This window comes from Balaenoptera physalus, assembly GCF_965194825.1.
Source record: "Balaenoptera physalus genome assembly, chromosome: 10".
NCBI classification, from domain to species: Eukaryota; Metazoa; Chordata; class Mammalia; order Artiodactyla; family Balaenopteridae; genus Balaenoptera; species Balaenoptera physalus.
The window spans coordinates 74,296,071-74,309,461 of record NC_138889.1 but is presented as its reverse complement, the minus strand read 5'-3'; the positions used below and the strand labels follow the sequence as shown (position 1 = coordinate 74,309,461).

General features: G+C 44.6%; 1 protein-coding gene and 1 long non-coding RNA gene across 14 annotated transcripts in view; one reads left to right on the top strand and one right to left on the bottom strand.

Annotated features, from left to right (window-relative positions):
• The window catches only part of LOC309667728, a 504,177-nt gene that overhangs the window by 34,125 nt on the left and 456,661 nt on the right, over positions 1 to 13,391 (bottom strand). The gene's annotated exons all lie outside the window — the stretch shown is intronic.
• PLEKHA7 (pleckstrin homology domain containing A7) overlaps positions 1 to 13,391 on the top strand; it is a 210,187-nt gene that overhangs the window by 64,512 nt on the left and 132,284 nt on the right. The window contains exon 1 of one of the 13 annotated variants that reach the window (XM_082476521.1): positions 12,596 to 12,931. The exons of the other annotated variants lie outside the window; for them this stretch is intronic. Within the exon in view, the coding sequence (XP_082332647.1) occupies positions 12,849 to 12,931 (83 nt within the window). The 5' untranslated portion in view covers positions 12,596 to 12,848. Of the gene's footprint in view, positions 1 to 12,595; positions 12,932 to 13,391 lie in introns of those variants that run through there. 13 annotated transcript variants of the gene reach the window in all.

The following is a 13,391-nucleotide window of genomic DNA, read 5'->3' as shown; positions in this document are numbered from 1 at the left end:
TTGCCTACAGGAAGTGAAAAAGCAAAGGGACTGTGTTCTCTGGATTCATTTGCTCTTTTCTTTTTTTAACGATAAACAGTTTATTTGCTTTAACAGAACCATTTCCTGAGCATCTACTGGTACAAAGCACCTGTGCTAGCCACTCTTCTTCCGTTCCTTCAAAGTGCCTACTGTGGTGCCAGGCACTGTGCGAGGGCCTGGAGATATGGGGCTGAGCAAAGATATAAGTGGTCCTTCTCTTGGAAGTTATAGCCCAGAAGGGGAGAGAGGCATTGAGTGAGTAGTTCTAAGGTCCTGATTGTGAAGGGGAGACAGACCCACGCAGGCTGTCTGAATGGTGGCTCTTCCCTACCCTTCTTGTCCCAGCCTCCAGTGGCCCTGGCTTCTGTTGGCACATTGTCTGAGCTCCTCGTTTTCTGACTCACTTCCTATGGCGAAGTCTGGGTCTCATCAGATCCTGGGTGTCAGTGAAATGCAGCTGGTCTTTGTCGCCTCACCCTGGTCAGTTACCTCTGTACAGGCAGCTCAGGGAAATCCCTGCCCTTCACCCCATACATGCCGCCTGTGCCAGAGCAGCCTTTAACTCTTCATAATCTTTGCAGCAGTACGGGAATCCTCTGGCTGGGAATAGAAGGAAAGCCGGGAGGAGGGCTAAGAGTGACATGGGGTATGTGTTGCCAAGCCAGCTGGTCTGGGAGAACATGAGGAGAGAGAAAAGGAAAAACCAGTGTCCTTGAATGAGCTGCTTTATGAGAGTGACTTTTTTTTAAAAAAATAGACTTTGTTTTTTAGAGCAGTTTTAGGTTCACAGCATAACTGAGCAGAAGGTACAGAGATTTCCCATATCCCCCCCACCTCCACATGTGCACAGCCTCCCCCGTTATCAACATCCCCTGCCTGAGTGGTACATTTGTTACGATTGATGAACCTGCATTGTCACATCATTATGACCTGAAGTCCATAGTTTACATTAGGGTTTACTCTTGGTGCTGTACATTCTATGGGTTTGGACAAATGTTTAATGACTTTCAGAATGTATCTGCAGTGTTTTAAATTTAGATTTTGTGAATCCTCTGTGCAATGCTCCCTAAACTTCAGGCATTCAAACTTTAGGCATTCCTGTTCCACCTCTGCATTTTTATAATAGCCATATAAAATTGACTCACTTAAAAAAAACCAAATAAGTGATTTAAAAAAAATAATTTTATATTCATATTTATTAGCCTTCATAGTTCTTAGCTACATTATGTATAACTATTATTTATAGCATTTATATTTTTTCAAGTGTTCTTGCCGCACTGACATCTCAGGTACCCTCAGGTATTTATTTGCTCCATTCTTGGGGAAATTCTGCCTCCGAAGTTCATGAATGGACTTTCAGAAGCTTTTTGAAATCCCCTAAAACTGGCCAAAATTGTGTTTATGTCTTTTTTCCTGGGGGAGACAGTTCAAGTTTTCATCATGTAAAGGGGGCCAGGACCAAATAAGGAGAAGAGCCACAATTTGCAGTTCTTGGAATTATGCCTAATTTTCATTTACAAAGATTTCATCTTCCCAGGAAGCGGAGTAGTTTTCTACAAAAAATGGACTTTTTACACATAAAACATCCTGTTTTTTTTTTTTTTTAATGAGGTGCAGATAAACTGAAAACTGAAAAATGGTAATGGTCTCTCCCACATCTCCTCCTCATCTCTATCCTGTTTTCAGCCTTTACCGTGTGAACATTAATTCATCATTAAGAGGAGAATGACTATTTTCTGATCCAGAAATCATGACATATGGTCTGATGAAGAATCTATGTGTATATATCATGCCTTTCAGAGGTATAAAAGGAAAACTCCAGTTATATATTTCATGAGTTGCCTTTATTAAACAGAAAATTGCAAAAAAAAAAAAACTTTTTAAAAAGAGAGGGGGCACCTATCCTGGAATATCCAGAATGTAGGTTCACTGTAAATATAGGTCATTGAATGTTTCAGAGAAAAATGAGCAAAAGGAAAGCTGCTTGTTAGGGTAGAAATATAACGTGATAAAGTGTCTCTGGAAAAAAGCACTATTGTGCTAGATCACTCAAACCACAAGGAATGCACTGCTTATATAAAAGTGGACCAAGCCACATGTCTTTCTCTGCCTCTGGGGTAACACACCAGGCGGGGACACAAAGGGCAAGCTTGTTAATTCTTTCCAGCTCAGCCCCTTAGCCTTAGAAAGAGTATTAATAAGTCTCTATTTGTGTCCTGTCTCCTTTCACCAAGGATTCATGAATAATAGATACAATGATAAAATAGAAGTAGGAATTTGAAATCAGGACTAGGGAAAATATAAGTAAAAAGAAGAAGACAAACCAAGGGGGATGGGGAGAGTGTAAATATGCATGCATTAAGGGTCTGCATTACTGCTGAGCTTCACATTTGACTTGGAGCTTCCCGGTAGCCAAAACAAAAAAGGGAACAGAGTAGGTTTTCTGGATTTTACTGTTAGAGAAGAAGAACACCCTAGTCATTAAGAGGAAGCTAAATGCCTCCTAGTTTGTTCCTTTAAGTTAAATTTCTTACGTCGGGGCCACTGAGGGTATGGAGAACAGTGTCCTCTAGCTTTCTTCTTTGTCTTATTAAGTCCTCGTCATCCTGCAGCTCCTCAGACTGGGCTAATTTTCTCATTTCAGGTGGCCATGTTACAGATGGCCATGGAACTCTCCTTTGTGGTACTTATCACAGATGTACATTTACATCTACTAATGAGATTATTTTGAAAGCTTGTCTTCTCCACTAGGTTTTAAGTCCCATGAGGCCAGGGCCATGTTGTCTTCAGTGCTTGGCATAATCCTGGCACACTGTGAGCCCTCGGTACATACTTGTTTGAACAAATGAATAGGCAAAAGCAGCCAGGGATTTTATGTGATTCTTATAGAGCTCTCACAGAAAATCAAGGTTCTTTCAAAGGTACAAACTATCTCTTGTCCAGAGAGCTTGACTACCATAGTTCTCACAGTATCTCCAAGTTCATTTTACTCCACTGTACCCTTCAGAGATCGTTAATAATAATAACTCCAGGGCATTGTGCACCCGCTGTAAGTCCAGTCCTGTAGTAGGCATTTGGTACACGTTGATGCTCGTCCTCCCAGATGAGGGAAACTGAGGCTCAGGGGAGGTGGAGGGCTTGCCCAAGGTCGCATAGCTGGTAGGAGTCAGAGTGTAGGCCTCTCTGACACAAGTGCATGCTGTTTCCTTTCTGCCTGCTGTGTCTGAGCCTGAGCCACAAGTGTCTGTGTGAGTTATGGGTTCTTATCTCTTGGCAATTAGAGCTGCGCAGCAAGGTATTTCTGGCACAGGCCGTTGCTGCTTTCTGACAGCTGTTACATTCCGGTCTCTCTTGAGTTGGGGAAAGAAAGCCCACACCTAGGGTTGGCCAAGGCAGTCTCAGAACTCATTTGTCCTGGCTTTTGCACACAGAGAATGTGTTTATTGCTCTTGTCACAGTGTCTTCTGAAGTGCAGGCGCGTTAAAGTTGAATATTATTTTCTTAAAAGTCACTAGGGAGACAGGGAGAAGAGAGGCACAATTAGGGTGTCTCAGGAATAATTGGATTTGCCCAGTGATTGGGAGAGTGGAGGCAGCAAGTGACAATATGCCAGGACATAACGTTTGATGGTGTGTTTGATTCTAAATTTGTCAGGCATGTATTTTTAATTACTTTGTGCCTGTTGCCTGTTGTCATTCTTTTAATAGAGACCTAATTTTTAGAATGGGATTTATTATTATATTAAACTTTGTCTATTCCGCAAGGCTGGCAAATGGGAGATTCTTATAGCTCAGTGTTGCCACCTACCGTGTACTGCATGGAGTGTCAATCTTCAGAAAATTAGAAGGCAGTGAAACACATTTCAAACTGCAACAAGGCATAATTTGATCTGTCTGTTCTTCCACAAGGTTACAAGTCCTCAGCGTGCGCCTTATAAGCATCTGTCATCACTGTGTGCTCTAGAGTGCGAATATACTGGTTCCAGCGACTTCTGGTGATTAAAAAAATAGCACTTTTCCTTTGCTCCCTTGAGGATGAGCCTCCTCAAAAACATTTGCTGCCTGCACTTGGGGATCTGAATAATTGCTATACTCAGGTTTATGTTAGAGAGTGTTCCTGAAGAAGGCATTTAAGGGGATGCTTGTAAATGTCCCACTAGTCTCAGTAAGGATTTTGGCTCATGCCAGTGATTTAGAAAACCTAATAATTTTTATGTCTCCAAAGTTGTGTTCCCAGGCTGCTGGCTATTTCATATTCTAAAGCTTGTTTCTGCATTTAGAAGGGCACGAGAGAATAGCAGTGGGCATTGACATGCCTTTACCTCTCTATGCCAGAAAATGACTGACAGATTCCAGCTTTGTTTGTGGTTAGATTTAGATTGAGTCTTATTCTGATTTCCTTCAGTGGCTTTGACAAGTCTTATTCGGAAGATGAAGTAGCACAGTTATTGAACTAGCATCCTGTTGTCCTGGTTTGAATGGTAAGAGCCACAAAATCATCCATACAGATATAGGACATAAGATTTCACCCACTTGCCCTATAAATTATTGGTCAGGCAATTAGGGACAAAAAATATGAAAAAATGTAGGTGCTAATTATTACCAGATTCTCTCTCACTCTCTCTTTTTTTTTTAACAAGAGATCAAATTTTTTAAGGGTTTTACATATTAATTAGGGCATTTCCTCCCCCTAACCTCCAGTTAATATCCATGGTAAACAACCTTTATTGATTACATAAATCTGAAAGTTTAGTATCCAGGAATGTCAAGACTGTGCACTATTTGTTTATTCATCTGTTGCTTTATCCTGTTACACAGTGGATTCGAAGCAGCTTATGAGAAAGGCATAAAATATGAATGAAAAAGAAAACAATCAGCACCAGCAAGAATATACATTATACTAGGAGATTAAGCCTAAGGAGACAGGAGAATGAGAACAGCCTGGTACTACTTCTGCTAAGCTAAAAAGCCACTTCATTGGACAGGTTGGTGTAGCCATTTTTTTAAAGCTGCTTGGAAGCTGCTCTCAGTTTTGGAAAGCTCTGTGTAAACATGGGCAGCTTCGTGTTCCTGACATTTCAGCTGAACTTTAAAAATTGCCTTTCTTTTCCTTCCAACCTCTACCTGACCTCTAGCACACACCCACTTCCTCTGAGCCAAGGTGGTGTCAGTACTGAAAGTATTTTATCAAACGAGGTTGCTATATTTCTGGAAATGGTGTAGCCTGGAGGTCAGCTGGGCATTTGGGAAGCCTGAATGTGGGAGGCTATTTTGGAAACCCTTTTATTATTATCACACCCTGGCCCTTGTGAGCAATTCCAGGGACTCGCACCCGTATGGGCTTCGATGATAGGAGGACCGAAAAAAGGAGTGTTGAAGTGGAAGAGGGAGGCAGAAGTCATTTTCTCACAAGCTGGCAGGATGCCCGATAAACTTCCTTCCACGGCTCCTATTTCCAACCTCTCCTCTAGGACCTCCAGCCTCTGTTGCCTTCCGGGGATCTGGCATGCTGGAGGTCATCTTGAAAGAATTCTGTCTACATAGGCTCCCAGGAAGCTAGTTTAGAGGATGGGGCTGGGATGCAGACTTTACTGGATCACAGAGGGCAGGCTGGGCAGGGTGCTTTCAGCCTCAGAGCAAGTTGTAGTCCTGTGTTGAGATGCAGCTCTGCCTTGGCTTATTACAACAAACCAGAGGTCCGTAGCTGGAAGAGTCCGCCTCCTCCACCCTCACAAATACACATACACTAAGTAAGGAGTCACGTGATGATGAGATGCCTCTGATTACAATTCCAGCCCTGACCTTTCCCCTGAGTGGAGACTGACACAGCTCACTGCCTTCAGGACTTCTCCACTCAGATGTCTAATAGACACCTCAAACCTAACAAGTGCAAAACTGAGTTCTTGGTTGATTTTAATGCCTCCCCGCTCTGATTTTTTTTCTTCCCCAGTCTTAATCATCTCAGGAAACTGCACTGCCATCCACTCTGTTGCTCAGATCAAAAACTTGGGAGTCCTTTTTGCTTGTCTGTTTTCTGCACCCCTGTCATAAATCCCATCAGTGAGTCCTGTTGGCTCTGCTACCAAGACATTTTGCACAGCTGGATCCCCCTCAGCATCTTCTCTGTTGCCGTCTTGGTCAGCCCCCACCCTCTCTTGCCTGTACTCCTGCAGTAGTCTCCTTACCTAGTGTTGCTAGTTCTCCCTACTTCTTTTCAAAGGCAGTAGAGGCATTGCAGTCAGACCATCTGGGTTTGCATACTGGATCCTCCACTTATTGTGATGAACAAGTTACCTAATCTTTCTATGCCTGGGTTTGGTGTCTGTAAAATCGGGATGATAATAGTACTCATATAAAAAGTTTTCATGGGACTTTCCTGGTGCCGCAGTGGTTAAGAATCTGCCTGCCAATGCAGGGGGCACGGGTTCGAGCCCTGGTCCGGGAAGATCCCACATGCTGCGGAGCAGCTAAGCCCGTGCGCCACAACTACTGAGCCTGTGCTGTAGAGCCCACGAGCCACACTACTGAGCCCACGTGCTGCAACTACTGAAGCCCACGTGCCTAGAGCCCGTGCTCCGCAGCAAGAGAAGCCACTACAATGAGAAGCCCACGCACTGCAACGAAGAGTAGCCCCCGTTCGCCTCAACTAGAGAAAGCCCGTGCGCAGCAACGAAGACCCAATGCAGCCAAAAATAAAAAAAATTTTTTTTTAAGTTTTCATGAGGATTAAAAGAGATCATACATGTAACATTCTTAGGACAGTTCTAATGGCTTGTCCCCAACCCCCAAGCCATTCTCCAAATAGCAGCTACAAAAGTCTTTTAAAAAGGCAAAATCAGATCATGCCTCTTCCATGGCACGATCTTTTCTTTTAAATTCTTCTATGGTTCCTATTGCCATTTGGAAGAGAATCTAAACTCTCACTAGGTATTACACGGCCTCCATAACCTTCGCTCTCTGACTCACTAGTTTCCTCTTTTACCGCCCATCCCACTGGTCACTGAGTTCTAGCTTTACTGTCCTTCCTTCCCAGGAACGCGCTTGGTTTGTTCCCACCTGGTCTCGTGCTGGAAGTGCTCCTCCACAAGATCTTAGTTTAAATGCCACATCTTAGGCTTTTCCTGATACATACTGTGAACCACCATTTCACTCTGTCACATCACTGTTTTATTTTCTTCATAGCAGACATCAATCTCTGAAATTATTTACTTGTTTGTTATCTGTCTTTTTGTCCCTCTGTCTCTTTTGCCACTACTGTATCACCTGTGCTGACAGTGCCTGATTTATAAAAGGCCCTAGTAAATGTTTATCCATTGACTAAGTAATGATAGCTGCCAATTATTTAGTACCTACTATGTCCTACACATTTTCACAATTCTTTATTTCTTCCTCATAACATTAAGGGGATAGATTTTTTTTTAAACCCATTTTAGAGTTGAGCAGATAGAGTGACTCAGAGAAGAAAAAACTTATCCAGGGCCACACCGCTGGCAAGTGGGTGAGCCCAGATTTTTAACTCATGTCTGGCTGAGTCTGTGCAGTTTTTTGGTGATAACACTAGTGAATTTAGGGGGTTTATACCTGGCTTATGAGTACAAGGTGAGACTAGACAGGTATCAAAATTTCACTATCCCCATTCTTCTAAAAGGTAACAGTTTTAGAGCACTTCCTATGTGCTAAGTGCTTCCTATATTCTTTTTTTCTGGTTTTGTTACAATTTTGTTGATGTTTCACAAGATGTATCAGTTGTATTCATTCAGCTTCCATTATGAATTGATTCAAGTCCAGGAGGGTTCAAGTCCAGGAGAGTGACACCTGCTAGAAGGTAAGTGGAGCCAGGTGCGTTAGGCCCTCCTGGCCTTGTAGCTTCACATTTCTCAAAGTGTGGTCTCTAGACCACAAACAGTGACATCACCGGGGTTGTTTGCTAAAATGCACATTCTTGGGCTCACCCTAGACTTGTTGCATGAGATTCTCTAGGGGTGAACCCCTGGCATCTGCTTTTTTACAGTCAACCAAGGTTATTTTGATTAAAATGGATGTATGAAGATCACTGGTCATAGACATGTATTCTAGCTAATTAGGTGTTTTGTGATTTGGTTTTGTTCTTGATTTTTAAAAGATGTGTAAAGCTGTATATTTGCTTATTAATTACTCATTTTATCAAAACTCATTTGCATGGCTTTTAGTCTCTGACCATGGAGCAAGTAGGCTTTTTTCCCATTCTTAATGACTCTTAGGCTCCAAGTTCCAGACCCAAGTTGGCTACCGTGGTCAGTGTGTTGAATGTTTCCTGCTTGGGTGAAGCAGGGTGCCTCATTTTTGTCCCTGAGCTGTTGCCTGGCTGTGTGTGGTGGGGGAGGGGGAGGGGGAGGCTGGTCTGTTCTCAAGGGGGCTGGATAGTTGTACAAGAGCAGCCCTTCTTATACACTTGGTCCCATTAAAATTATTATTATTATTATTATTTTTACTTTTTTTTTTTTTTTTAATTTATTTTTGGGTGTGTTGGGTCTTCGTTTCTGTGCGAGGGCCCTCTCCAGCTGCGGTGAGCGGGGGCCACTCTTTATCGCGGTGCACGGGCCTCTCACTGTCGCGGCCTCTCTTGTTGCGGAGCAAAGGCTCCAGACGCGCAGGCTCAGTAGTTGTGGCTCACGGGCCCAGTTGCTCCGTGGCATGTGGGATCTTCCCAGACCAGGGCTCGAACCCGTGTCCCCTGCATTGGCAGGCAGATTCTCAACCACTGCGCCACCAGGGAAGCCCTAAAATTATTTTTTAAAATCAAGTTTGTTCTTGTTACCTTCTTTCCAGAAACAATTCTGGAATAATCAAAATTCCCAGATCTTCAAGTCTGTGCTTCCCTCCCCTCTGTTTACTCTCTAAACAAAGGCCCCATGTTTTAATAGATGCCATAACAGTAAAATTAACTTTATTAGACTCTAGATAGATTTAAAATGTAACGTAATGGCATCTCTGTCTGGCTTGGAAGTCATGTGCTTCATTTTGAGCAGAGAATGCAGTTGCTACGCCTGGTGGGGGATTTAATGATTATTGAATTAAAGTGGCCAAATAATACGAGCATTCCTCATCTTTAGATGCTGCCCTGATGGTTTTTGGCTATTGTGTATTGAGAAACCTGGGCCTCCAGCTTGGATTTTTCATCTAACCCACCTTCTGTCCTTGACTCAGGAGTTCATGAGTTATGCCACAAGAGAAAGTCAGCACAGTTATGTTTCCCACCTCACGTCCTTCATCTGGTTTGTGAGCACTCTAGGTTCTCAAAAAGCTTGACATATGAGGCAAATTGCAGCTTACTGCCCTTGTGCCGAAGAACTCACAACTAGCCAGCTCCTTCTCTTCCCAAAAGTCCTAGCATGTACTTTCATTAAATAATAACATGCTACACTGAGATACTGCTGTTCACTTTATGCTAATGCTTTTATATCCACCCTTAAAAGTAGAGCCTTTATTAGGCTATTTAACAGAGGGGAAACTGAGGCACAGATCACTCATCGGTTACTGGCTGAGCGCAGTCTGATTTATGGCCTGTCCTTTTTCTGCTGGTCCTTGCCAGTGTGCTTGGTGGCACCATCAGGTCTGGGAAAAGCAAGCTGAATAGTTTTGGGTCCTCAGGACCAAAGGTGTATATGCCTTATATGTTCTCAGCTTATTAAGAACCTAGAATATTTGGTAGAGAGTTTCATGGGTAGGAGATCCATTAGCGGATGGTCATGGCTGCTTCATTTTGGACCCTTTAGTCTAAGCTTCTAAGCATTATTATAAGCACACCCCAGGAGGTAAATGTAAAAATAATTTTCTTGCCAGTTTTTCCTGTATGGTATCCTAGCGACAATGTACTGTCTGTCCTTGGGTATTGGGGCACCAACTGGGGCAGTACGAGAACTTGGCAGAGAGAAGGCATGTGAAAGGCACGGTCGGAGTCACCCCTTTGAAAGTCAAGGCATAGTTTCTTTTATCTTTTGGAGGGGTTTTAACCCACTTAAGCAACATTTTATTTTCTGATTACGAAGGTAGTATGTATTTATTGTCAGACCACTTGGAAAACACAGAAAATCCCAAGGAAGGAAATAAAAATCAACTCTAATTCCAGTATTGTTAACATTTCGCTAAATATCCTTCTGGTAGTCTTTTTTTCTGAACTGTCATACAGTGATGAGGTTCTAAACTCAGAATGTAAGGGAAAAGAATCCCAAAGTCAAGATTACCTTACAAACACCATGGATAGTAAGTTTTATGCACTCTAAAGTTTGGAAACTATTGAACTAGACTCAAGGAAAGAACAACTTAAAAAAAATCTATATGAAATGAAAAGTCTGGGGGAAAACCTTTCCACCTTTAAGATTACTATCAAATCCCTAATGGCAAGTGGATGGCGGTGGAGAATTTAACTGTGTTCTTGCCTGTCTGTAAGGTTTATTCTGTTCTGTTTTAATATTAAAACTTCTATAACTTTCATATGGGTTAATAGATTTACTTGTGAGGATGACAAGCCATAGTGACGTCACGTTTTGGTCCAAGGGGTAGGTTCTGAGTCATCCTAAGAAAAATGAACACAGTACCGTTCCACCATAGGTGCTTAGCACCCCTCTCAAACCTATACACAGACACATGCACACACAATTGGGATCACTTGTCTTGTAACCTTCATTTTGTTTTATTCAACAGTAAATATTCTATATATTAGGTTTAAAGTTGCATATATTCAGTTGCAAAGATGTACCACAGTTTATTAACCAATCATTTGCTGTTATAAAAATCCTTGTGTATAAATTTTTGTGTTCATCCATAATTATGTCTTGAGGATAAATTCTTAGGTGGAGAATTGATGGTTCAAAGGATAGTACATTTTTAAGGCTTTTAAATCATATAGCTAATTTGTCCCCAGGAACATTATGTGCTTCCTTCAAAGTGTCTATTTCCCAGCATCACTGGAAATTATCATTCAAAAGAGTCTTCCACAGCATGCCTTTTGGATGACCTACGGCTTCTGTTCATTGCCTGGCCAACTTCTCCTGGAAAGAATAAAAGAAATGAGGCTGGAGATGATAAGTGCTTGTGGCTAGGTTCCTGTTGGAGGAATGGGGACAGATAACAGGAAAAGGGGGAGCTTGGACACCATTTCTTTAATCCTGCTTCCAAGTTATCTTCAGCAGAGATCTTTTAATGGTGAATGCTTAAAGGGAATATATAGCTTTAAAAGCACATTCAATATTATAATTTTTGATTTGGAAAATGATTTGATGTCTTGTCATCATAGATACTACAGAACAGGAATGACAGTTGTATGTTTATCCAAAAGGGAGTATGGTTTAAAAAAAAAAAAGTGTAGAAACACTGTTCTAATCCAAACCCTCATTTCAGATAGAGAAACTGAAACTAGAGTTGGAAGGGATTTCTTTAGAGCCACACAGTCAATTGATGATGGAGTTGGAGCCAGAGTGAAGGCCCCCGACTACCTGTTCAGAGCTCAATGATGAGGTGGACCAGCCTAGTTCAGGGGGAGATGAGAAAGCAGACATAGGGCCTCTTTGGACAGATGGCTAGGCTCTCTTCCAGGGCCTGTAAGCTGCCTCATGCCCCTCCTGGACAAAGACCTAGGTGTCTCGGGCATGGCATTTCACTGTCTGCTTGATTATTTCCACCTGTGAATGGGAGCAGACCTACACTTTAATAACCAGGGTCTTTGCCTGAACTTTGCCTTCCCCTGGATGACTTCTCTTCATTCCTCATCAGCTCAACTGTCACTTCCTTAGGGAAGCCTTTCCTGACTGCCAAGATAGTTTAGGGTACCTGTGTGCATTCTTGTAGCACCTCTTATCTTTAATATCCTTGTCACAATTATAATTACCTTGCTTTATTTTTAATATCTGTCTCAGCGACTAGACTATCTTCTCTATGAGTGTAGGGCTCTATGAGTGTAGGAATGCTGTTTTATCTTCTGTTGGTCCTGGCATATACTAAGCCTTAATAAATGCTCGAATGTTTGACTATTTGGATGGATGCTAATGAGTGAATTAGAAGTGTGTGTGAGCTGCTGGGTGGTGCTGTTTTTGATTGCCTGCAGAACCAGGAGAGCTGTCCCTTATTGCCAAAGGCATTGAGAGAAGAGAGAGAGAAAGGAGACCCAGTTGAGGCTGCTGGTATAGCCACAAGCCAGAGGGTATGGTCTGCTTCCCTGGGTGCCCCATTGCGGCCTCCTGGGTGGTGGGGTCAGCACCCACATCCAATCAAGCATTTATTACTGGCTTGGCAGAATCAGCCCCGGCAATTTCGTAGAGGTGGTTGGAGAGGAGCCTCCTTGAGTCATTCTGAGGAAGAGAATTCAAGGTCAGGACTCACCTTGGCGGGGAGAGGACAGCAACCCAGGTCACCTGCGACCTGGGCTTCACAGTCGATGGACGCTTGCGGCAACGGCTGTAAGGTCTGCTGGTGGCTGGCTGGGCGCCAGAGCAGCGCTGCTGTTAGGCGGCAGGTCCTGCCCCCTCCGCCGGTTTCCCGCCCCCCTCCTCCGTCTCCCTGCCCACTCCCGCTTGCAGCATCCTCTGCAAGAAGAGGAACGTGCCGCGCTCGGACGCGCGGTCTTGGCCGAGCGGCGGCACCCGGGTCGCGCTCTGGACCGCCGGGGTCTGCCGTCTGGCGCTGCGCCAAGTGCTTTGATCCGCGCTTATGTCAAGTGGGTGTGGGCTCTTAGGGAAGGCCGGGCGAGGACGAGGAGGGAGCGAGATGCACCGCGGGCGAGCTGAGGCCCCAGCGCGCTCCGCCGCCCCGCGCTGCTGACCGGTAGCCGGCCCCGGCTCCCGGAGCGGGCTCATGGAGCCGCGGCGCTGCCCGTCCGGGGACGCGTGCCCCGCCGCCCTGGGGGGCTGGAGGGGGCCGCCGCGGGGGCCCTGCAGGTGTGTCCGCGCGCCGTAACTTTCGGGGGGCTGCGGGCTGTTGGGCGGGTAGGGTGCCCGGGCTGCATTTAGGGATGCTTTTGTGTCTGGGCGCTGGCGTGATGGGAGCCGGTTCGTCCCCGGCCGGCCATCCGCGTGGGAGCCGCAGCTCGCCGCTGGAGTTGCAGCGAGAGAATTCATTGAGCCGGCGACCGGCTTTGGGTTACTCATCGGGAAGGGCGCCGAGGGAGCTGTCTTGCTGTTGTGAGAATTGGTCTCCAAGTACAGACTGCATTCATGGTAACAGGATTATCTCTCAGCAGACAGCGCGGCTTCCCGAAATGGGCTGTGGTTGGGGGCACCAGTCGGTCGGAGTGCGGGGGAGGGGAAGTGGGCAAAGGAGAACTGTCCACCCGTTCCGCCCCGCGCGGCGGGGCGCCGGCCCCTCCCCCCACCCCTTCTCGCAGGGAGCCGGCTATGG